General features: G+C 36.7%; 1 protein-coding gene and 1 long non-coding RNA gene across 4 annotated transcripts in view; one reads left to right on the top strand and one right to left on the bottom strand.

The window, feature by feature from the left end:
* The window catches only part of ALDH1A1 (aldehyde dehydrogenase 1 family member A1), a 54285-nt gene extending 40512 nt beyond the window's left edge, over positions 1 to 13773 (top strand). Inside the window, exons 11-13 of the mRNA XM_021064911.2 lie at positions 3259 to 3416; positions 7389 to 7463; positions 13176 to 13773. Coding sequence (XP_020920570.1) covers positions 3259 to 3416; positions 7389 to 7463; positions 13176 to 13248 — 306 coding nt within the window. The 3' untranslated portion in view covers positions 13249 to 13773. The remainder of the gene's footprint in view (positions 1 to 3258; positions 3417 to 7388; positions 7464 to 13175) is intronic.
* The window catches only part of LOC110255694 (uncharacterized), a 94164-nt gene that overhangs the window by 37621 nt on the left and 29966 nt on the right, over positions 1 to 26577 (bottom strand). For 2 of the 3 annotated variants that reach the window (XR_014841787.1, XR_014841785.1), the window contains exon 2: positions 18121 to 18188. This is a non-coding gene — a long non-coding RNA (uncharacterized LOC110255694). Of the gene's footprint in view, positions 1 to 15665; positions 15750 to 18120; positions 18189 to 26577 lie in introns of those variants that run through there. The other variant, XR_002336366.2, reaches the window with a different exon arrangement.

Below are 26577 nucleotides of genomic sequence, written 5' to 3'. Positions count from 1 at the left end.
TATTCCTTACCCAGTTTCCTTCAATGGTAAGATCTTACAAAACCATGGCATAATATATAGTAAGTATGTTAACAGTGATCCAGTCAAGGCACAGAATACTTCATCACCACATGAATCTCTCATGTTCCCTTTTAACAGCCAAATCTATATCCCTCCTATGCCACTCTATCCTCAACCTTTGGCTTTCTCTTAAACACTAATCTGTTCTTTACTTCTATAATTTTCTCATTTCAAGAATGTCACATAGTGAATTCAATACTTTATGCAACCATTGGCAACTGTCTTTTTTTTTTTTTTCCACTCAGCATAATTCTCAATAGATTAACCTAGGTTGTTGCATGGAAAGATAGTTTGTTCGTTTATTGCTGACTATTCCATAGCATGAATGCACTAGTTTATTTAACCATTGAAGAACTTTTAGTTGTTTCCAGTTTAGGGCTATTTGAATGATGCTGTTATAAACATCAGTGTACAGGTTTTTTTGTGTGTGTGACATAAGTCTTCATTTCTCTGGGATAAATGCCCAGGAGTATAATTGCTAGGGTTATGTGGTAAATGCAACTTTTTAAGAAACTGCCAAACTGTTTTCCAGAGTAGGTTAACAATTTCATATTCCCATAAGCAATGCATGAATTACCTCAATTTCTTTGCCTCCTTGCTAACATTTGGTGCTGTGGCTATTTTTTATTTTAGCCATTCAGATAAGTATAATAGCTCACTGAGGTTTAAATTTGCATTTCCCTAATGGCTAATGATGCTGAACATCTTTACATGGTCTTATTTGCCATCTGATATCTTCCTTGATGAAATGTCTCTTCATTTCTTTTGTCCATATTCAAATTTATTATTTCCTTTTTTACTGTTGAGTTTTTAGAGTTGCTTATACATCCTGTTGATCTTTTGTGGGATGTGTTTGCAAATACCTTCTCCCAGATTATAGCTTGTCCTTTCATCTTCTTATCAGGGTCTTTCTCAGAACAAAAGTTTTCAATTTTAAGGAAGTCCAATTTATCCATTTTTCTTTTTGTGGATAGTGTTTTTGGTGTCAACTCTATGAACTACTCTTTATTTACTCCTAGATCCAAAAGATTTTGTCTGTGTAATTTTTTACTTTCTTTCTAAAATCTTTTTTTTTGGTTGTCTTTTTAGGGCCATACCCATGGCACATGGAGGTTCCCAGACTAGGGGTCAAATCGGAACTGTAGCTACTGGCCTATACCACAGCCACAGCAATGCCAAATCCGAGCCATGTCTGCGATGCAATGCCAGATCCTTAACCCACTGAGCAAGGTCAGGGATTGAACCTGCGTCCTCATGAACTCATTTTCTGCTGAGTCACAACAGAAACTCCTAAAATCTTTATAGTCTATGTTTTACTTTAAGTCTGTGGTACATTTTAGGTTAATTTTTACACAAGGTGTGGGAGTTGTCAAGATTATTTATTAGTTTTCTTCCATACATGTCAATTGCTCCAGCATCATTTGTTGAAAAGGCAATTTTTCTTCCATTCCCTTACTTTTGCAACACTGTCAAAATTCAGTTGTGCATATGTATTTATGTGTACCAATTGCTGGGTTTTCCACTCTGTTCCACTGAGTTATGTGTCTGTTTCTCTATCAATACTCTCTTAATTATGGTAGCTGTATAATAAGTCTCAAAATTGGAAAGACTGAGTCCTCTCACTCTATCCTTTTTCAAAATCATTTTAGCTAATCCTAATCTTTTTCATATAAATTTCAGAATAACCTCGTCTGTATATATTAAAAAATCTTGCTGCTGGGAGTTCCCGTCGTGGCGCAGTGGTTAACGAATCCGACTAGGAACCATGAGGTTGCGGGTTCGGTCCCTGCCCTTGCTCAGTGGGTTAACGATCCGGCGTTGCCGTGAGCTGTGGTGTAGGTCGCAGATGCGGCTCGGATCCCGAGTTGCTGTGGCTCTGGCGTAGGCTGGTGGCTACAGCTCCGATTCAACCCCTAGCCTGGGAACCTCCATATGCCGCGGGAGCGGCCCAAGAAATAGCAACAACAACAACAAAGACAAAAGACAAAAAAAAAAAAAAAAAAGAAAAAAGAAAAAAAATCTTGCTGGAATTTTGAAAGGAATTTCATTAAACGTGTCTATCAATTTGGGGAGAATTAACATCTTTATTGTGTTAAATCTTCCAGTTATTGAACATAATAGGTCTCCTCATTTATTTATATCTTTCATTTCTTTCATTAGATTTTGTAATTTTCAGTATACAAGTACTACACATGTTTTATTGAATTTATAACTAAGTATTTTTTGAGTGATTGTAAATGGTATTTCTAACTTCAGTATGTACATTTCATTACTAATATACAAGTGCAATTGATTTTGAATGTTCTCTGTATCCTGTATATCAATGAACTTAGGTATTCTAGAGGGTTTTGGAGACTGAGAACTTGTTTATAGAAAATCAAACCATCTACAAATAGGGACAGTTTTACTCCTGTATTTCTAATCTGTATACCTTTCATTTCCACTTCTTGCCCTTTTTACTTGCTGGAATTCCAGCTCTATGTTGAATAAGAGTTGGAAAAATGGGCATCTTTGCTTTGTTCCCTATTTTAGGGGAAAAGCATTCAGTCTTTACCATTAAGATATTAGAGGTGAGTTTTCATAAATCCCTTTATTTTTACTCTGTTGATTTTTACTCAAATGATTTTTCTGTATCAATTGAGATGTCAATGTGTATTTTTCCTTTCATTCTATTAATACGGTGTATTACATTGATTGTTTTTTGAACACCGAACCAGCCTTCCATCTCTAGAATGATCCTCACTTGCTAATGGTGTTCAATTCATTGGAGGTATTGGTAAACACTATTTGCTAATATTTTTTAGGAATATTTGCTGTAGTTGATATTGGTCTGTGGATTGAAGGATACCAGTCTATAATTTTTATTATTTTTACTTTTATTTTATTTTTCATTGTTTTTATTGATGTGCCAAGGGCTTTACTGTCAGTGTCACATACCAAGGGTTTTAATGTCAGTGTTACATATTGCATATTTTACTTTTCATTGTTTTTATTGATAATTAAAAACATCTAGTAATTGCTCATATGTGCCAAGGTCTTTATTGTCAATGCAAAATATGTGCATTTACATGAAACATAATAAATATAAATATTTATGCATATATTATAGATTTATATTTATAGCTACAATATGATATAAAATATTTAGTTGTAACCTATTACTTTGATTTATTTCATTCATTTCTGGTTGTGGTATAGATATTTGGACCAGTGCAACAAATCATGAAGTTTAAATCTTTAGATGATGTGATCAAGAGAGCAAACAATACTCTCTATGGCTTATCAGCAGGAATTTTTACCAAAGACATTGATAAAGCTATCACAGTCTCCTCTGCTCTTCAGTCTGGGACAGTGTGGTAAGTCAGACCTATGTAATACCACCTTTTCAAAGTCAACCACATTAACAGGCCACTTTGAACATTTTCTGACTTTAATTTTTTGCTTGGAATCATATGACCTGCTGTTTGAAAAATCAAACAAACAAAAAACCTCTGCTTTACTGGAAGAACTTTAGAAGGGCATATGTGTGTGTGTATAAACATACTTTTTAAAAAACTCTATCCAACCTTCTGAAATCACTTGCCCAAATATTTTATTGATGTTTGGCAAATATAAGTGTAATTAAGTAATTTCTAGGCACTTGGCACTATACTACACACAAGGGAGATAAAAGCTCTGTTTTAATCAAGGTCATTAGATAGTAATTAGAGTGTTTAGTCAGTGTCCTTATGCATACAAACATTTAATTCTTATAACAGCTTTTTACTCTGGGATTACCAGAGATGTCCAAAAGTCTTAAATTCAAAGAACATGAGTTTTGAGTAGCCCGTCTATCTCATTTTTCACCTGGCTTCTATCTCTGATTTTTATACTTTAAAGGATATAAATGCTAAGGCTACGGCTTTCAAACTGTTGCATCCTCTGCCCAGACCTCAGCCTCTGGGCTGCTTTGTTGGTAATTTTTGTTTCATCAAACCTCACTTCATCTCTTCAGCCCTGGCAACATTCAGAATCCACTGAATATTGAAAGGTATCTACTCTTGAGAGACAGCCAAGCAATCCTTGTGCTTCTTTTTATTTATTTATTTATTTATTTATTTTGTCTTTTTCTGGGGCTGCACCCACAGCATATGGAGGTTCCCAGGCTAGGGGTCGAATCGGAGCTGTAGCCACTGGCCTACACCAGAGCCACAGCAACACCAGATCCGAGCTATGTCTGTGACCTACACCACAGCTCACAGCAACGCCAGATCCTCAACCCACTGAGCAAGGCCAGGGATTGAACCTGCAACTTCATGGTTCCTAGTCAGATTCGTTAACCACTGAGCCATGACAGGAACCCCTCTTGTGTTTCTTGATAGCTCTTTTTTTCTTAACCCAAGAGAGTCACGATTTAGTTAGTATGTACTCGATGCAAAGCACTGCACTGCATTCTTCACCTTCATTATCTCATCTTACCTTACAACAACTGTTTAATTGGTATGGCTGATTTGTTGACGGAAAAAAAAATGAAGCTTAGTGGAGTTACTTGATCAAGTAGTTGATCAAGATCACACAATATATAACAGCTGAGAGTCAGACCTGCTTAAGACTCTGACTCTCAACCTAGGCTATACATTAGAGTCTTCTGGGGAACTTTAAAATATCTATGGTGATTTGGTTGGAGGAGGGTATGCATCAAACCCACCAATTCTATCAGTCTCTGTTATTGGGACTGGATGCAGGTCTTTTATTTAAAAAGTATTTTTCAAAGCTCTCAAGTGATTCTAGTATACAACCAGGACTGAGGATACTACCAAAAGCCTGTTTTTTTATTTTTTTTTAATATGATGGGATGTTTCCTCTCAGAGACTCTTATTTAAAATCAAACAAATTCTTCTTAAACAATCAGTATGACTGGTGATTAACAGAGAATTTTTCTATAAAATTTTAATAAAATTCACCATTATTATTACATGTACATATATTTTCTCAATTTACTAAAGACTTACTCTGTAGCATGCACTTTAAGAAGCACATTCTGGGAGTTCCTGTCGTGGCTCAGCGGTTAACGAATCCAACTAGGAACCATGAGGTTGCGGATTCGATCCCTGGCCTTGCTCAGTGGGTTAAGGGTCCGGCGTTGCCATAAGCTGTGGGTGTAGGTTGCAGACGCAGCTCAAATCCCACATTGCTGTGGCTCTGGCATAGGCTTGACAGCTGCAGCTCCGATTAGACCCCTAGCCTGGGAACCTCCATATGCCGTGAGTGAGGCCCTAGAAAAGGCAAAAAAAAAAAAAAAAAAAAAGGAAGCACATTCTGTACTTACTTATATCTTACTCCTTGAAACAACCCTATTAAATATTATCACTCCCATTTTACAGAGAGAAAACATGCTTACCAAAGGTAATACATGGGGGGAGGGCATAAATTAGGCATTTGAGATTATACACACTACTACAATAAAATAGATAAAATAGATAACTAACAAGGACCTACCATACAGCACAGGAAACTCTACTCAATATTCTGTAATAATCTGTATGGGAAAAGAATTTGAAAAAGAATGGACAGGTCCATGTGTATGTGTATGTGCATATATACATACGCATATAAATATACATATGTGTATATATAATATATATATAAATGATTTACTTTGCTGTACACCTGAAAATAACACAATGTTGCAATTTAACTATACCAATAAAATGTAATTTAAATTTTTTTAAAATATTATTACTCTCATTTTACAAAGGAGAAAATACATGCTTACAGAGGCAGCATAACTTTCCCAATATCACCCAGGTTTAAGGGATAGAGCCAGAATTTGTGGGTAGAGCACGTCCTTTCTTCATAACAAAATAGAATCATAAAAACAGAATCAATTGGCATGGCTGATCATTTTGAACTTACTTTTTCCTTTAATGCGTACTTCTTTAGTTCTCCATCTACTTATACGAAAATAGCTTCATTTCCAATGTAGGGTTTTTGACTTTGGAATAACAGGATGTTAAGTGCCTGCTTAATTAAGAAGCTTGTTATGACATCATTCCACTCAGCATGGGAATCTCCAGTCAGGACTTTCTCTACTAATATTCTCATTACTATATATCCTAAAACATAACAATGTTCTGACATTGTCACAGACATAGTCACTGCTTGGTGTTTTCAGAATAACTATTGAATTCCAGAGTTGCTAGAATTTTATCCAAAATTTCAAAGAATAGATCTGATTTGGCTGTTGAAAAAGCAATCAAACAAAGCTGAGATGAGTTATCTTTTGAAAATGTAAAATTTTTTAAGGAAATATCTTCTACAATGGGAGACTTGGATAAGAACCTTATGGTCCAATGAGAATATGAAGCTCTCTCAACTAGGATAGTAAATGCTGTAACAGAAAATACCTGAATATCTAAGAATTAAATGAAAAACTGACCTCTTCTAAGCTCAACACAGTTTACTTGGAAGCCACACTATTGTTTACCTATTATAATAGCATTAAAGAAGGGGAAAATATTTTAAATACACTGTTTCTCTTTATAAATAATACTCTTTCCTCTATGAATAGTAAAAATAATGTAGGTAATTAGATTTTGCTATTCTCTTTGGCCACCAGGAAATTTAAAGCTAAATAAATTGTTCATGTCCTGCATAACTACATTCTAACTTTTCCTCCTTGTCTTCATCTTTTATCATAACTAGCATATCATTTTAATCATTCATTTTTTTAAATTATATTTTTTCATGTAAACATTTTAAAATAGTTTTAGAATATGGCAAGAGATAAATTAATAATGAAATCCAACTTCTGCTAAGGCCTCTGTTTAAGCAATTTTTTGAATTAATGAAAAAAGTGAACTTAGTATATGAGACATATTATGATTGCAAAAGAAAATTGATTTTAGCCTGTTAAGCACACAACCCACAAAAGAATCACAAGGCTTACTGTATGTCAGTAAAGAACACTCATCTAACAAAATCCTGTCTCTCACAAACCATATCCTTTCTCTTATGGCATACTGACAATTCCAACTTTCAGAATCCAAACTACAACTTCTCATGGACATGATGTGCTATCAAAATGGTTGTCCACATCCAGAGTTGTGCCATGCTACTTATTTCCAGGCAGTATGTATATACACTGTATATGTATGTATGTATGTATATGTATGCAGTACGTATATATACTTCTTCATTCTAATTTATAGTGCTGGTCTTTTTTTCACAATGAGTATGTGATACTGAAATTAATGGAGTTGTTAAAGCCCTCTCTGAATTTCAAAAATCCCAAATTCAGGAGTTATTTCATAGGTTAAGCATGATCTACAATGTACTTCTCTTTTCAGGGTGAACTGCTATGGTGTGTTATCTGCCCATTGCCCCTTTGGTGGATTCAAGATGTCTGGAAATGGACGAGAACTGTAAGAATAATTTTTATTAAGAGAAACACTTATCTTGGTAAAAATGATTGTCACTCTCAGGGAATCAACTCCTAGCTGCTACTTGAATTAAAACCTGCTTCTATTTTCTCCTGGTTAGTGACACTGTCAAAGAGCTTTTCAAATATTGGATTTACTCCAAAAAGTGCCAAAAAAGATGAAGGCAGAGGGAAACATAACTTGTTAAGCTCCTACAATTTATAAGGGATCATACTAAGCACTTTACATTGGTTACTGAAATATTGCTTACTTTTAGAATTGTTTGCCATATACATGAATGTAATATATTTCGGAAATATTTCTATAAAGAAGGTGGAAACTACAAATTGGTAATTGCAGAAGTGTGCAAATATAAGAACACTTTAGCTATTTGAACATGTCAGATAAGTAAATGAGGTGCCTCTTTCTCAAAAAACTTTTCAGTGAAGGAGAAATGATTCTCATTTGTTGATTTTTTTTTTTCAGTCTTTTTGTCTTTTAGGGCTGCACCAGCGGCATATGGAGGTTCCCAGGCTGGGGGTCCAATCAGAGCTGTAGGTGCCAGCCTATGCCAGAGCCACAGCAATGTGGGATCAGAGCCGTGTCTGCAACCTACACCACAGCTCACAGCAACTCCAGATCCGTAACCCACTGAGTGAGGCCAGGGATCAAACCCGTGTCCTCATGGATCTAGTCGGGTTTGTTAACCACTGAGTCATGAAATATTTGAAATATTTTTTATATAGATTATAAAATTTTAAATTATCTGAATGAGTTATTTTTGTACTAATATCTAAACTGAAAGGGAAATTCCACTGAGAAAAACGTTTAATCATGATTAGATTGTGGATGGATAGATAGATATAGATATAGATATATTTTATGAGCCTCCAGTTGTTTTTTCAAACCATGATATACTGACTTTTTAAAAGTGTGCACACATACATATTTATACACAGAAAGTAGTGGCAATATGTTTGGTCAATTTTGTCCAACAATTTTAATCATTTTATTTCTTAAAATTTTCTTGTATTTATCAATACACTTTTTAAAAGTCATGAAAAAAGACACATATATACAAACCTTTTGGAATCAAACATAGTAAAGCCACTCATTTTGTAAATAGCAAGTAAAAATGAGTCTAAGTTTCTAAAGGTCATAAGTGCATTAAATAGCCACATACTTGTTATTTAAGTAAATCAGCAAAATTACAATAAAATGTCTATCTTTGGGATGCCGGTGAAGAGGCCTTATTAAAATGATCCAACCTCCTTCTCAATATACATTCATTAAGTAGTTGCTATGTGCATGAGGTCCTAAGAGCCCCCAAAACATGATAGCATGTTTCATCATCCATATAATTATGGTGGCAGGAGGGACACGTAATAGATAAAGAAAATGTGATACAAATATAAAATGGAATACTACTCAGCAATAAAAAGAATGAAAGTTTGCCATTTGCTGCAACATGGATAGACTTGAAGGGCATTATGCCAAGTCAAATAGGTCAAACAGGAAGAGACAAATACTATATGTTATCACTTATATGTAGACTCTAAAAAATACAAGCTAGTGAATAAAACAAAAAAGAGCAAACTCAGAGCTATAGAGAACAAACTAGTGGTTACCAATGGGGAGAAGGAAGGAGGGGAAGTATAATATAGGGGCAGTGGGGGAAAAAAAAGGTTATTATAGGATTATATGAAATCATGTGTGTGAAACTTTTGAAAACTGTAAAACATAGCAGAACTTAAAGAATATTTCATTCAATAAAAAAATGTTTAGGAGTTCCCGTCGTGGCACAGTGGTTAACGAATCCGACTAGGAACCATGAGGTTGCGGGTTTGGTCCCTGCCCTTGCTCAGTGGGTTAACAATCCCGCGTTGCCGTGAGCTGTGGTGTAGGTTGCAGACGCGGCTCGGATCCCATGTTGCTGTGGCTCTGGCGTAGGCCAGTGGCTACAGCTCCAATTCGACCCCTAGCCTGGGAACCTCCATATGCCGCGGGAGCGACCCAAGAAATAGCAAAAAGACAAAAAAAAAAAGACAAAAAAAAAATGTTTAAAGATACATAGTGCAAAATAACCTATAGGCACTATGAAATAAACAGTAACAAACTGGGAGTCATACCTCATGAGGGGTAGAGAAGCAGTTAAAATGCAGAGCACAGGGTAGAAGACAGAAAATCTGGACACCACCAGAGCGTAACACTTAGGATATCTCTCTAGCTTTCACTACTCCATATGTCAAACGAAGGCACCATTTGTGGTGGAGATAGGAGTGGAAGAAAAATGTAGAAGGTCTATGAGCTCTTTTGGATGCTTAAGATTCTATGGCTCTAACCCCAGAAGGAATTCAGTGCATAAAAATTTAATGTCTGTTGATAGAATAAGAGAAGATCTCACAAAAAAAGATAGGACTTGGTCTATGAAAGAAGTGTAGGATGTTAGGAAGGAAAGAAGAGGGCATTCTTGAAGGAACAATCCATGGGGCATGTTGAGGGGTTAGTGAAAGTGGTTGACTGTCAGGGATTTATGGAGTTAGGAAGTAGGATTTCAGTGTTAAATAGAATATAGATTAAGAAGTCTTGAATTCAAGAAAAGCGGCTTACATTTTATTAAAGGAGCAATGAAAAGCCATATATATCTTTAAACTATCACTGCAGCAGTAGAGTGGCAAAAGATCAATCATCAAAAGTTCATGGCATAGTAAAGAAAACATAAGTGGAGACTAACTCACCTCCATGTGAATTCTGACTCCACTGCTTGCTAGCCAATTCAGCCTAGTTCAAGTTGCCTAACTTTTGAGCCTTTATTTTCTCCTATTTAAAATGGAATTGTTACTATTCCTCTCAAGATGGTTATGAGTTAAAAAAACATACTACAGTTCATTCCCTAGCATTGTAACTGTCACAAAGTGGGGACTCAACAAATGGTTTCATCCTTCTCTAGTTCCATTATAATATCCATTATTGGGGAGTCCCTTGGCTGAACTGAAGACTTTGTACAAAAAGCTATGACAAAAGTTATGACTATTTTGAAGGACACTTAGTTTACTATTGGCCCAGCTTCTAACACATTTCTCTAGGAATGTTGAAAAAGAATGGATATATATGTATGACTGGGTCACTATGCTATACAACAAAAATTAACGCAATACTATAAGTCAACTGTACTCTAATAAAATTAATTTAAAAACATTAATTTTGTTAAAAACAATTTGGTGAAGCTTTTTCAGAGAGTGCTTTAACAACTCCATTAATTTGGTGAAGCTTTAATTTTAAGACATAAGGAAATGGAATAAGAGAGGGATGGAAAACAGGAATAAACCATCAATCATTTCCTAAAAGTCTGCACTATGGGTATAGATAATTTCCTCCTTTAAAATACAAAGGAAAATGTTGTACTGCAATTTTTACTTCAAAAATTCCAGCTGAGGATGCTAGTATTAATGTCTACCCAAAACCAAATTTGGCAAATGTAAAAGACAACTCATTTGCTCTAAGATGATTAAAGAGAATTAGTGACACCATAACCTCAATTGACTCCCAAGAGTTCAACTACAGTTTATCCTCAAAGACAGAAAGGTAGAAATCATCAACTGGAGACAGAATCTCAAAGAGCTAAAAACAGTGGTATGCAGACCCCAAGGAGGTGGTGATGGTGAGTGCCCAAACCAAGATTTGCATCTCAAATCATGGTGCTAGCCCTGAAATGAATTAAATGGCAGAAATCCCTCCCTCTGTGTAACAGCACTGATTTCCACTTAGGTTAACATAGGTCATTTGAGATTTAACTAGTGGCATTTCAAACTGGCTCTCATCGCATCACAAGATACTTCTTTCCTCCTCTCCCTTTCAGAAATGAGGAGAAATAAAGTGTATGATATGAATAATTTTTGCTTGGTTATATTTGCCAAGCCAGTTTGGCAAACATTTCCTCTCTGCCTACTTAATTAGTGCCAGGTATTCATTTCTGGGTGCAGAGTGAAACATAAACATAACTTGTTACTAGTATCTTATACTCCAGTGTGCACCCTGGGTGAAAGCATGGGTATCACCTAAAAGTCTGTTGGGAATGCAGAATCTCAGACCTCTCCCCAGACTTGCTGAAATAGAATCAGCATTTGAATCAGGTCCTAAATGACTGGTACCTTGAAGATTTTAGAAATACAGAACCAATAACTCATAGGCTAGTAATATAAAGAGAAATGTGAACAGACGTTTTTGTTATATCACAGACACAGAAATGTCTACGCATCATAATACTAAAAATCAGAGCTTATTTTAGATTAATCATCATACTTTACTCTCCTGAGAGTTTTAAGTGTCCATGTAACCCAAAATACGATGGAAAGTCTATCAGCAAAAATCATAGATTAATTTTATCTAACTCTGTGAGATAAAATACTTAACTAAAATATTATCCTTTAATGGGTTTCAGACAACTGAAGCTAAACCCTTTAATTACTTTGAAGAACATGCTCATTGAAGCTTTTAGAAGCTATTTTCAGAAGCTTAATGGTGCAAGAAAATAATCAGTATAAGAGGATTAGGTTACCCAGGAGAAAAAGATGTCTACTACATACCCGTCTACATCACCAAAAGGGAGGAGTGGAAAATGATCTAGATCTTTTCTTCTGTAAGCCTACATGGGCACAGTGTTATGATTTAATAGTACTCTTATGTACATGTAATTTAATCCTTCATCAAAACATCACAGAGAATAATATAACCTAATCTTTTTAGTTATCTTTTAACAAGGGTGAATCAGTTTCCAAAACTGGTAGGAGGTCTCCATAAACCTGAAAACAAGATATCAGGGTCCTAACTGATTAGCTTAAAGTTAATTCTTGATCACTTGGGTAGAATTTAAGATTTATATAAGCAAATGACAGGGGTTGCATGAATAGGAAAATCCAAAAACCACAAAAAGCCCAAAAGTCCTGATTTAGGACAGTGAATCATCTCCCCATCTTCAAACCAAACCAAACAAACAAAACACAGTACCCCACAAAAAAAAAAAAAATTCCTCTAGCAATAAAGTTAAGAGTTTTTCGGGTTTTTGATTTTGTTTTTGTTTTGTGGGGGGCATGACTTTGATTTTGTTTTTGCCAAGAATCAAGAATAAAAAAAGGTATTATTAAAACTACAGCTAGAAGATATTTTGTTTCAAGCTATATTAGGGCATGTTAGGATGAAACTAGAAGCCGGCTTACTTTTAGCCCTCTCATCCCTTCTGGGCCAATCACACATGGTAAATACAATAAACTATACTTGAACTTATAGTTTTTCTATACTACTTGAGCAATTATGTATTACTACTTTTCCTCTAGTACTATATCTATCTTATTTATCTTACTGAGATAAAACTTTTGTTGGGCTGATTTTTTGTGTATGGTGAGAGCTCTTTTATAGTCAAGTAAAAAAAATGTCAAAAAGAGAAAATTTCTGTGAAAATCAATGAGTGTACATTATCATTTAAAATACAAAAAAAAAAAAAAAAAAAAAAGCTTCAAAGTTTTTTCCCACAAGGGGATTTGTGTAAGACCAGATATCTTTTGGTTGGCTAGCTACTATGTGAAATGCTTCTGTACACAGAAAATATTTTCCATTGTCCCTGGCCAGACAAGCAGGAACAAATATGTACCAAATCACTGACCATAGTATATTTCTACTGCTGTGCTAAATTCTGTGCATTCTCTCCTCTCTCTCTAGCGGAGAATATGGTCTCCATGAATACACAGAGATCAAGACAGTCACAATCAAAATTTCTCAGAAGAACTCATAAACTACAGGATTGCAGAGATGACTCCTCAATGGCTAAGCGTCTCCTATAGTGGCTAATATATCATAGTGGGTTTTAAATGCAAAATTGTTCTTTCCTTGATTTTTTAAACATAAACTAATCATAATAGCATTAATACTACACATAGAAAACTTGACATGTAGCTTACACTGAAAGAATCATTTACCTTCTGATAAGTGACCCCCAAATCCTATCTGTAATGAAAAGAATGGATTTGGATGAACGATCTCTCTAACTCTGTAATAGTTGTGTGCTTTTCTTTGTAGCAACTTGTCAAAAATAATCATTTTATAGAAGAGGACCAGTTGTTTAGCTTCTTTCCCTTGACAACCCCTTGAAGTACTTGTACCTGTTAACTGCAGAGTAGATGTGCTCTAGTCCCTGTAGTGGTGAAGCCCTTGGAGTTTGTTGAAATGTTTCGTAGAATGTCTGCTTGTGAAATGAAGTAATGCCTGAAAACTTAGTTGTAACCTAAACATAAAGCTTAATAAAAACAACCTTGCATGATTCTTGTTCAGTGTGAATTTTTAAAGTAGAGTTTTGGTTATGGTGATTTACTCTTCCTATCACTCAAAAACAGTGCTAAATTGAGAATAAAGACACACTGAAAAATAGAAGTCTAATCTACTTATTTTCAAATGGGTAAAGAAACACATTTTATTCTCTGGGACAATTCTTAAAATTAATAGCAAACATTTGAGATACATGGCTTGAGTCCTTCAGCAAGCATTTACTGAGTTTCCACAAACTTCTGGGCACTATGTGAGGTGTTGTAGAAAACAGATGAATAGAGGATGGTCCATTATCCAAGTGCATTACTATAGGGAGAACAAACACACTATCCCCCCAAAAAAAGGATGGGGCACATAATGGAAATGAGAATTCTAAGAACTATAAGAGTACAGTGCCAAAAAGTAGAATGACCAGTAACTGATGGACTTGAGAATGCCCTCATGACAGAAATTTGGCTGGATGTGAACCTTAATAATGAGCAGATGTGCAGTGAATAAAGAGGAAAGAAGTTCTATATCACAGTTCCTCGGGACATGTTTAACTGAAAAAAAAGGTCTGTATAATATTTTCCCCTCTTGGAGTTGCAGATTGCACACTGGCATATTCTAAGTTCTGAGAAGACCTACAACCTAGTTAGTTTTGTTTAATAATTTTTCTTCCCAAATTTACTTAACCAGAGGCCTTGTATTCTCCTCACCCCCATTTAATACCAATTAACATTAAGAAACCCACATCAGAAGCTGCTATCCTGTGCAATGAAGTAAGACTGAGTGTTCTGAAGAGCAATCTTAGGGTTTTATTTGTTTTGTTTTGTTTTTTTGTCTTTTGTTTTTTGAGGGTCATACCTGCGGCATACAGAGGTTCCAGGATAGGGGTCTAATCAGAGCTGTAGCTGCTGGCCTATACCACAGCCACAGCAACAGTAGATGCAAGCCTCGTCTGCGACCTACACCCCAGCTCACGGCAACGCCAGATCCTTAACCCACTGAGCGAGGCCAGGGATTGAACCTGCAACCTCATGGTTCCTAGTCAGATTCGTTTCCACTGCGCCACGACAGGAACTCCTGAAGAGCATCTTAGAATCAAAGGGAAGCAGCTGGGAAAATATCCTCTGTAGAACTAACTGGACCATATTTACATATTCTGACCCTCAGACAAAGAGCTTTTTCTTGTTGTGCTCTTATGTGGATTTAAGCCCAAGTGTAATGTTTTTTGGGTATTACTATACATATTGAAAGCTTGTACTTCAGCAGCTTAAAATTTAAGCTTAGTAATCTTTAGGATAACATCTGTTTTCAGATTCAGATTTTATATAAATGATTGTTTGTCATTTTACATTAACACGTTAGTGATACTCTTACTAGGACATTATAAGAGCTACCATAGTCAAGTGCAACAAAGTGTTGAAGAATGAGATTTATTAACTTCTTAGACTTGAAATAATTTCACCTCCATTTGCAAGAGTTTCTCAAACTTGTATAGGCCTAAAAGATTTGCAATCTGGACTATCTCATACCATTTGGGACAAAATGACCATTTTGAAAACTGGAGGAATTAAAGTCTAGAGAGAACTGAAATATGTCAGAACACACTGGGAAGGAAAAAAAAAGCCAAATACAGAGGGGGCTCTGTTTTCTGAAAACCAGACAGTGTCTACATTATGAAAAGATGTATTTAAAAGTATGAATAAATAAATTAATAGGTAGACAAGTAAATATTGTAATGGTTTTGCACCAGACCATTTTTAAATGTAGAACAAAGAGGGATGAACACAGGATGAACAGAGAACAAGACAAAAGCCAGAAGCAAGTTTAAGTATTTTAAAATTAAATCTTCCTTGTATAAATAAGACATTACAGGATTAAACAAAAAATATCTGTTTAATACTGACTTGTCCTGACCCTCTAGACATTATTTGTGTTCCTTCTCCGCTGATATATAAAGTCACACTGGCAACAATTCCTAAAAGCCTGAAAAGTAGAAGGGTATCTTATTAGCCCATGGGCTGCAGGAAATAAAGAAAGGAATTTTATCATAAAAAACTCAGCTCTGCAGTCATAAATATGAACTCATTTTCCTCAACATCCACCTGGAAGAAGTATTTTCATCTCCAAGAACCATTTTCATCTCCAAGAACCCCAAAGTTACTCACAGGATTTTGAGGTAACTGGATAGGCAAAAGCAGTATCAGGGTTCAGGTACGGATTCTCAAAAGTCTAGTGTCTTTTTTTTTTTTTTTTTTTTTTCCATTTTTCAGGATACACGTTTCTGGGTTTATTTTAAAATAGCCAGTGAGAAATAGGGAGAAAACATGTTTCTTAAACTCTTGTGGCCAATTGAAAACAGTTAACTCAAGTAGGGAATTTTAGTCATTTCTTCATATAATTTTGGAGGGAGTAATGGACACAAAAGACACCACTCCCTGGATGATGTGCGTTATTTTTTGAGTATCTAATTTCACATGGACTTTTATAAGTGTACACTTATCATCAATTTAACTTTTATCTTATTGGGCCTTTACAGAGTATATCAAATAACCAAGTTACTTTTTAACTTAATTCCCAATTAGAATTTTCCTTTTTCTTTTTCTTTTTTTTTTTTTTTTGTCTTATGTCTTTTAAAGGCTGCACCCATGGCATATGGAGGTTCCCAGGCTAGAGGTCAAAGTGGAACTGCAGCCACCAGCCTACACCACAGCCACATCCGAGCCACATCTGTGATCTACACCACAGCTCATGGCAACGCTGGATCCTTAACCCACTGAGCAAGGCCAGGGATCGAACCCACATCCTCATGGATACTAGTCGGGTTCGTTAACCACTGAGCCACGATGGGAACTCCTCATTTGCTGATTTATCTTAGGTTTTTTTTTTTTTTACTTTTTTGTAATGCTCTCTGGAGATGCATTTGAGTCTTCCCTTTTTAACAGTGAGAGAATAACTAAGAAGGAGAAGTGGAGAGGAGAGCCAAATTTCCTGGGTACCGAACTTCAGTGACTGCCAGGGTAGCATGAAAGCTCACTCTTATAACACACTGGGACTATGGCAGTTTGTAAGATACAATCCTGAGTCAATGCACAAATAAGGGAGAATTAGCTCAGTCATCACTCTGATATTCTGTGGGGGAGAAGAAATGGAATCTCTCTTTCTGAAGGCAAGGCCACAGTGTTCCCAGAGGGGCCTGAAGTTGCTCTAGACCATGTTTCTAATCCAGTCTTTAGGTTCCGGCTGATGGTTTTATTCCAGGAGGGAAATAGCCACATCCATTGACATCTATAAACATTTAGGTTAATTTCAAAATCCCAATAAAGTCAACTTTGTAGGTTAATGGAATATCTATGCCAAAAGTGTTGCAATGTTTTTTGTACATTTACTTTAGTGTTACATGCTGACTAGTTTCACAATCTTTTAGTTTAGTTTACTTTTATTTTGTTTAGTTCTGTTTTAATGGACATCTTTGAGTTTTATAGAAATGTTCATAGGAGGCTGACATGGCACTATCCTAAAGGGATTTCATTAGAGTTTCAGGATCTTACTTTTTTTTTTTTACTTCTGTAAAGTCACTTATTTAAAGATTCATCAGGTCTTGAAAAATACACTAAATATGAAAATGCAAATCTGATTAGGCCACCAACTAAATTTTTAACTTGTTATCTTAAAATAATTCCCAACTTTTGGAGGAGCTGCAATAGCAACACAAAGAATCCTCATGTATCTTTTGTTCACTAATTCTTAATATTTTCCCACATTTTTCATTCTCATTCTCAATATGCATTCTTTTTTTTTTCCTTAAGACAAATTTTTTTAAAAATTTTTTTATTGTTTTGTCTTTTCTAGGACCACACCTGCAGCATATGGAGGTTCCCAGGCTAGGGGTCTAATCAGAGCTGTAGTCACCGGCCTACACCAGAACCACAGCAACACCAGATCCGAGCCTTGTCTGTGACCTACACCACAGCTCACAGCAATGCCGGATCCTTAACCCACTGAGTGAGGCCAGGGATTGGACCCAAAACCCCATGGTTCCTAGTCGGATTCATTAACCACTGAGCCATGATGGGAACTCCAAGACAAACTTTTAGTAATAACTCTTAGACTTCATGTCCCCAAAATACATCAGCATATTTTTCTAGAAATAATGTAATTCTTTCACAAAGTCACAATTTAATTATCTAACTTGGGAAATTTAACATTGATGAAATACTAGTATCCAATATAAAATCCACATAAAATTTTCTCTAATTGTCCCACTAATATCCTTTATGACTTCACTCCTCCCCCCCCCCCCACCTACCCCCATGATCCAAAACTTAATTCAGCATCAGGCACTGCATTTACTTACCACAGCTTCCTTTTGTCTTGCTGCTCCTAGTAAGCACGCCCAATATTCAGCCAGGCTGTTTTGCTTGCCTGGCAAGAAGCATAGAGGACACACAAAACTCAGTGTTACTGAGTTAACAAGATTCAGAGGAAATAAAGAGTTTTAAAGAATAAATACTTCATTTCAAGGTTTGATTATTAATATCCATCCTCTATGGTAACAGACAAGGATATTTATAAGCTGAAAAATATATTTTCTCCCTTGGACAATTTTGAAGAAAAGCTGCATGCTCCCTTGAGGCTATCAGAGACTGTCCCTTGTCTATAGTACTGCAATGTTTCCTTTTATCATTTAACTTCCTAGCTCACTTATTTGAGTATTTTCCCATAAAAACAGGTTGCCTACATTCTGATGACATCTGGGAAGGTACTTTAAACTTGAACTAGTTACAACTCCCTAATCACATAGAAATATTTTTAAAAGACTCTCCTTTCAAAGTGCAATTGTGGTATAAAGATCTTGATCTTTGGAGTCAAAGAGATTCTCAATTCTGATTCCACGGCTCACTAGTGGTATTATCTTAGGTCAATGATTAAACCTTTCTCATTTAGCAATCATTCAAAAGAAAATATTGGTTATTAGTATTTGGGTAGAGATATCATGTTCTACATAACCACCTGGGCCTTTGGAGCCCAGCAAATTGGTTTCAAATCCCTGTTCTGAACTCACTTGAGATTTGGAACAAGATATCCAACCTCTCTAAATTCCAGCTTCTTTGTCTTTAAGAAGTAATTAATAATGGTATTTACTTAACTGAATTATTCTGAAATACTGTTTGTAAAATGCTTTCAGGGTTCTTAGTATATGACAAGTACCCAACATATTACTGATCTACTGATGAATAATGATAAATGTTACTATAAAAATTATAAATTAATAATAGCAATATTAAACAAAAATAATAAAGTACCTTTAGAGATCAAAGAAAGTATCTTTCTCTTGACCTTGACTTTGTATCTTCTCTATGCTCTTTTGCTCAGTCTTCCAATGACCTAGCTGCTAAGCTAATCTTAGTTAGGACCACATAATTGTGATTTGCCCATCCTTCCCATCATTAAAAAAAAATCATTCCCTTCAGATAAAAGTTAAAAAGGGTTCAGAGAAGAATGTGAACAAAAACTTGACTTAGAGCTGAGGTTGGAAATTTGAATATATTTAATCCCAAGTGGGGTTAGTTCTAATTAAATGAGCTCAACTGCCTTTCACCCCTGAGTTGCCAGTCATCATGATTAATCTTTACGCTAACAGTCAGGGACAGCAGGACTAAGCAAATGACAAACAGAAGAAACTGGTTTCAAATGCTGCACAGGAACCCACAAAGACATTGGTTACCCAGTGACCGATTCCGAGACTCAGCCCATATGAATTCAATGAGAAGGATTAGTGGACTTAAAAGCACATGGCTTAGCATTTGTGTTCAATGTTCAGTCATCCCAAATTCATATAACCACAGAATGTCAGTGCTAGAAAAGAACCTAGTGTTCTTCTAGCCCAATAACTTCATTTCACAGAGGCATGGAGAAATTGAGACACTTGAAAAGTCACTAAATTAACACTGGCAGAGTCTGTCTGTCTAAAGCCCTCTGTACTCTAACTCCTAGTTCTGTGCTATTGCCTGGGTCCCCATGTGGCATAGTAGATGTTTAACTGATACTTGATTAAATATGTAGCATCCATTCTATTCCTTGGATCTTAAAAATGGAGTTATATAATATCCATTAAAACATTTTAGTTGTATGTATTTTATTCACTGGAATTTATTCCTTTTGTCAACAAAAGGAAAAACTCGAAATGATACTTTTTAATAACCCTTCAAATAATTTCAATTAGTTATGTTTTTGTTTTTGTCTTTTGTCTTTTTAGGGCTACACCTGAAGCATACGGAGATTCCCAGCCCAGGGGTCAAATCGGAGCTACAACTGCTAGCCTACACCACAGCCACAGCAATGTGGTATCCAAACCGCATCTGTGACCTACACCACAGCTCATGGCAACACTGGATCCTTAACCCACTGAACAAGGCCAAGGACTGAACCCACGTCCTCGTGGATACTAGTCGGGTTCGTAACCACCAAGCCACGACAGGAACTTCAAATTTCAATTAGTTTTAATCATTTACTTGCAAAGAAAAGTGCCTTTAGCTACAAAAACAAAAATTTACATTTATTGAACAGTTATTAGACATCTACTGTGTATACTAAGGACTGCAAAAGAAATGATGTGTATTAAGTCCTCATTCTGTGAAAATACAATTCTAGTGGCTGACCAAGGTTATTTGTTTCATATAAAAATGAAAGATCCTGCTCACTCAATGCTTATATCTAATAGAGTAGATGAGAAATATGCTCTAAATCATGGAAATAAAAGAATGTACAAAATATAAGATTGATAGCAAAAAGTATGCAGTTGTTTGGAGGGAGGAAAATGGTTTCTCCCTGGAGTGGCTTTTGTGGAGGAGGCAGCATCTGGCCCAGCCAGATATAGAGTAGGACCTGAACAAATACAGATGAAGCAGGAAAGATGTTCTGGCATGGAAATAGGAGTAAAAGTGGAAAAGCTCCAGGTTTATATCATGAACAGTGAAGGTCCTGCTTGGTTTGGAAGATGAAGTTGGACAAAGAATTTGGGGCAAGATCATGGAAACTTTGAATTTCAAGCCATAAAAATGTAACAAAGAGAAATCTTAAAATGAATGATAAACTCTTTGAGATTGATTTTTTCAATTAAACTTTTAATTTTTAAATAATTGTAGAATCACATGTAGTTTTAAGAAATAGTAGAAAGAGATCCCACATACTTTTTACTCAGTTTTCCTCAATGGTAATATCTTGAAAAATTATATTATTATTTTTTTTTAGGGCCACACGTGTGGCATGTGAAGGTTCCCAGGCTAGGAGCTAACTCACAGCTACAGCTGCCAGCCTACACCACAGCCACAACAACTGCAGAATCCAAGCTGTGTGTGTGACCTATACCACAACTCATGGCAATGCCAGATCCTTAACCCACTGAGTAAGTCCAAGAATCGAACCCGCAAGCTCATGGTTCCTAGCCAGATTCATTTCTGCTGTGCCATGATGGGAACTCCTTGAAAGATTCTAACACAATATCACAACCAGAACATTTATGTCATTACAGCCATTTTCCTCATCACATGGGTATCTCATGTTGCTCTTTTATTGTTACACCTATGTCTCTTCCACCTTCATCTCTCCCTTAACCCTAACAATCTGTCCTCCATTTCTGTAATTTGCCATTTCAAGATTCATACAGTGGGCAACCTTTGAGACAGGCTTTTTTTTTCCAACCAGCACAATCCTCTGGCAATTCATCCAAGTTATTGTATGTATTGAATCATAACCGTGTAAAATATATGACTGAAATTTACCACTTGCAATGGGAATTACCTTGGCATGTTTTAAGATACGTGTCTATAGAGCTGAAATGTCTTATCGTGTCCCAGCCAAGTTTAAGTTTGGAATTACAATGAAAGGTGGGTAAGCAAGAGGAGGATCTACTGGCAGAAACAGAAAGTTCTATTTTCCTACTTCTAGAGATGTCATGAAATCTCTGAAGTTCTGCATCAGATTTGAGAAAGTTCTTAAAGTATCCACATTAGAAATGAAAAAAGCCTTGAGCAGGACCCTCATATGAGAGAGTGTACCTCATGTTCTTAGGCAAGCACAAATCATTATCAACCCCATGTGTCACCCCCATGTGTCTTCCTCCTCCATCTCCATTCACGAGTCCCTAGAAAGCCTGAGGCTTCATCCTCAGGACTTTTGTCATGCTGGTGCTTATCTTGTCCAATAGATTGTTCCATTCCAATTGCTCCCCCACCCAGAAGAAGGTAGATAATTGCCATTTGAGCCTAGCTCTTTCTCCCTGCAGCTGATGAATTAGGTTAAGACACCAAAGCTATCAGCAGCACTCTAGACCCTCCCTGCAGAGTGAAAGGTACAACTGCCATGGAATACCACAGAACACCATAGGACACCACAGAATACCTTGTGGTACAATAGAACATCATGATATACCACAAAACATCATGGGACACAGTAGGGCACCAGAGAACACCATGGAACACTATACAACACCATAGTACACTACAGAACATCAGAGAACACAATGAGATACCACTGAACACCACAGAATACTACAGACCACAAAACACCACAGAATATCATGGGAAACCACAGAAAAACATGGGATGCTACAGAATACTACAGAATACCATGAATCAACACAGACCACCACAGATAACACAGAAAACCACAGAAAACCACAGATTACCATAGAACACCACAGCATACCACAAAACATCACAGAATACCCTAGAACACCAGAGAATACAATGGAACAACACAGAATATGACAGAATCCCACAGAAAACATGAAATATCACATGATAACATGATACACCACATATCACCAAGAAATACCATGAAACACCATGAGACATCACAGAATAACACAAGACAACACAGAACATGACAGAATAACACAGAATACCATGGAACATCACAGAACACCAAGAAATACCACAGAATACCATGGAACACTAGAGAACCATACAGAAGATGAGAGAACACTGCTAAACACCATGGGAAATCACAGAACACTATCAGACATCACAGCACAGCACATCACAGAATGCAACAAAATACCACAGAACACCATGCAGACCACAGAAAATAACAGAATACCATGAAATGAAATACCACAAAACACCACAAAATATCATGGGACACCAAAGAACAAAACATAATACTATGGAACACCACAGAACTTGACAGAATACCACAGAAAATTGTGAAACATCCCAAAACACTACAGATATCACAAGAAAACATGGAACAGCATAGACAACCACAGAATATCACAGAATACCTAGGAAAACCACAAACCACAAAACATCACAGATTACCACAATAGAAAACAACAACCATGGGACAAAACAGATTACCTCAGAATAACACAAAATACCAAACAACAACACTGAACATAACAGAACGTTGCATAACACCATGGGACATCACAGAACACCACTGAACACCAGAGAACACCACAGAAGATGATGGAATACTACGGAATACCATGGAATGAAACACCACAGAACAACACATTCTATCATGGGACATCACAGAACAAAAAATACCAGAGAACACTACAGAATACTATAGGACAATACAGATTACCACAAACTATCATACAGTACCACAGAACATGACAAAACACTGTTGAACAATATGGGACATCACAGGATTCCACGGGACACCACAGAATACCACATAATTAGACAGAAGATGACAGAATACCACAGAATATCATGAAACGAAACAACACAAAACACCACAGAATACCAGGGTACACCACAGTACATGATAGAATAACAGAGAATACCATGAAACACCAAAAAATACCACACATTATAACAGAATACCATGGGAAAACACATTACCCCAGAATACCATTGAATGCCAAACAATAACAGAGAACACGATGCAACACTGCAGAACACCACTGGACCTCACAAAACTACATGGGAAACCACAGAACACAGGAATGACAGCAAATACTACAGAGTACCATGGTATATCAAAAAACATGACAGTATACCATAGAACATGATAGAAGACCATGGAACACCACAAAATACAATGGGTTACTACAAAACACAATGGTAAATCATTGGGCAACACAGATTACCATAGAATACCACAGAACACCAAACAATAACACAGAACAGGACAGGACACTGCAGAATACCATGGGACATTATAAAACAACATGGGACACCACAGAACACCACAGAATAACCCAGACTATCATGGAACACTACAGAACACCGCAAAAAATGACAAACATCACTGAGGTTGACAGAGTAAGACATAATAGCATGAAATGAAACACCACAAAACAACACAGAATATAATGGGGCACCAAATAATAACAAAAACCACCACAGAACACTATAGAATCCCATGGAACAACACAGATTACCACAGATATTCAGAGAACAACAGAGAACATGACAGAACACTGCACAACACCGTGGTATATCACAGAACTCCATAAGCCACCAGAGAATACCACAGAAGACGGAAGAATACCACAGAATACCGTGAAATGAAACACCACAAAAAATCATGAGAAACCACAGAAAAATACAGAACTCACCAGGATACCATGGAATACCACAGAACATGGCAGAACACCACAGAATACTTTGAAACAACACAAACACCACAGATTACCACAGAACACAATAAGACAACACAGATAGACAACATAGGTACCACAGAATACCAAAAAAAAACCACACAACATGACAGAACACTTCAGGACACAATGGAATATCACAGAACAACATGGGACACCAGAGAACACCACAGAACATCACAGAACACCACAGAACACCATAGAAGATCATAGAATACCATGAAATGAAACACCGAAAAAAAAAAAAAAAAACACCACAGAGTATCACAGGAAACCACAGAACAACACAGAACACTACAGAATACCACAGAACACCACAGAAGATGGCAGAATCCCAAAGTATACCACAGAACACCACAGATCACAGAATGCCACAGAATATGATGAAATGAAACATGACAAAATAACACAAACTATCACGGGGCACCAAAGGACACCAAAAACACCACAAACACTATAGAATACCATGGGGTAAAACACATTACCAAAGAAAACCAGAGAACAAGAAAGAATATGACAGAACATGTCAGAATACCATGGGACATCCCAGAACCATGGACACCCAAGAACACCACCAAACATTGCGTGACTACAGCACCTCTCACAGAACCCTTAGCTCATTCCAGGCACTATTCTAAGTGCACCTAACCATTAGCCTATTTCCTGCTCTCTACAACCCTATGAGATTTGTACTACTCTCCTCATCTTGTAGGTGATTAAACTGAAGCTCAGAAAATTTAACTAACTTGACAAAGGTACACACCTAGTTAAGTAGCATCTTGAAGATTCATAGCCAGGCTGTCTAACGAGAATCTCCCTCATTCTGAACAATATGCCATAATATCTAAGCACCAGACCCAGTCAACAAATCACAAAGTACAGAATATTATTCGCACAGGAGAGAGGCTGTCTTCTCTCTCATTCACTGGCCCTAGCAGTCAAAACTTTACCCAAATATTTCTCTGCCCAGAGATGCTCAAAGCAATGATCTCCACAGCTCTGGTGTTCAAGGTCTTATTAGACCAAGTGAAGTGATTATGGTACTTCTGTAACATCTCAAGGCTTTTAAGCTATTCCCAGATGATTTTCAAAGATAAAAAAAAATTTATTAGGGCTCATCTCTTCCAACAACAGCGTTTCCCTGTCTTTAGGCAAATCAAGTCTCAAGAAAATGGTAGAAGAGGAAATTTTTAGATTTAATAAAATTTTAATCATTAAATTTTGGCTAAGGGAAGAAGCAAAGGAAGTTTGGAGAAATAAGGAATCAAAGCACAGGGAGATTATAGGCACAGACCCTGAGAAGAGAGGAATAACTACATTTTGTTATAATGTTAACTTTGGTGATTGTAACATCTCATGAGGTGATGGGAAGGAATGGTTATTCCACTGGATATATAAGAAATAAAGTCAGAGCCTCCCAGAGGAACAGCTATGGCAAAGAACAGTAATTTATTGCTGGGCAACAGGTGGAAAGGAAGAAGGAAGGTGTGCTTATACAGAGAGGCATGGGGACATTCCTCCTTCCTGTTGCCCGTGAATGTCAAAGGAGAGCTGTGTAGAGCTAGTTCTGCATGGAGAAAGGGTTCAGATAAGTGATACAGGGCTCAATACCACTGGAATAACAACCCACAACATCATTCCTAAAGGGATGCTTCCCTAAAAAAGGCTGACCTCCTAATCCTTTTTCATTCTTTTACCATTTCTAATACTAAGCAGAACATAAAGCAGAGTGGGTGGGGAAAGCATAATAAGAATGGAAGGAGCAGGCTGAAGAATGTCTTCTCTCCATCCCACAGGGTGCTTTCTCAGGGACCTAAGAATCTGCTCACAAATCCCTTCATATCTAAGAGATGGACAGAAGCTTCAGAAGAAAGTCTGACTGGAGATGGAAAGGGGACACTAAGGAAATTTCTGCATCTTTCATCCAAAAAAATATTGGAAGTAAAATGGTCTCTAACGAAGAGCCAAAAAGCCCACCCCCCAAGCAGGACTTACAGTGTCAAGCATCAGGAAAGGTAAAATCTCTGAACCTTGCAAATCCCAGGCTGGTTCATATAACTGAAACTGAGAGGTCATAGCCCCTCAGGCAGAAAGGGCTGGAGTAGATGAAAATGTTTAGCTACAACCTGCCCTTGGGATAATTGCATGTTCCAAACAACATCAAACAAAAAGGCAGTCTCGACTTTACTGGCATGA

This window comes from Sus scrofa, chromosome 1, assembly GCF_054392235.1.
Source record: "Sus scrofa isolate SSC_HxYL_T2T_F1_AM1 chromosome 1, Sscrofa_HxYL_maternal_Yorkshire_Landrace_v2.0, whole genome shotgun sequence".
Lineage (NCBI taxonomy): Eukaryota > Metazoa > Chordata > Mammalia > Artiodactyla > Suidae > Sus > Sus scrofa.
The sequence above is the reverse complement of the archived record's forward strand: the minus strand, read 5'-3'. Positions and strand labels throughout refer to the sequence as shown.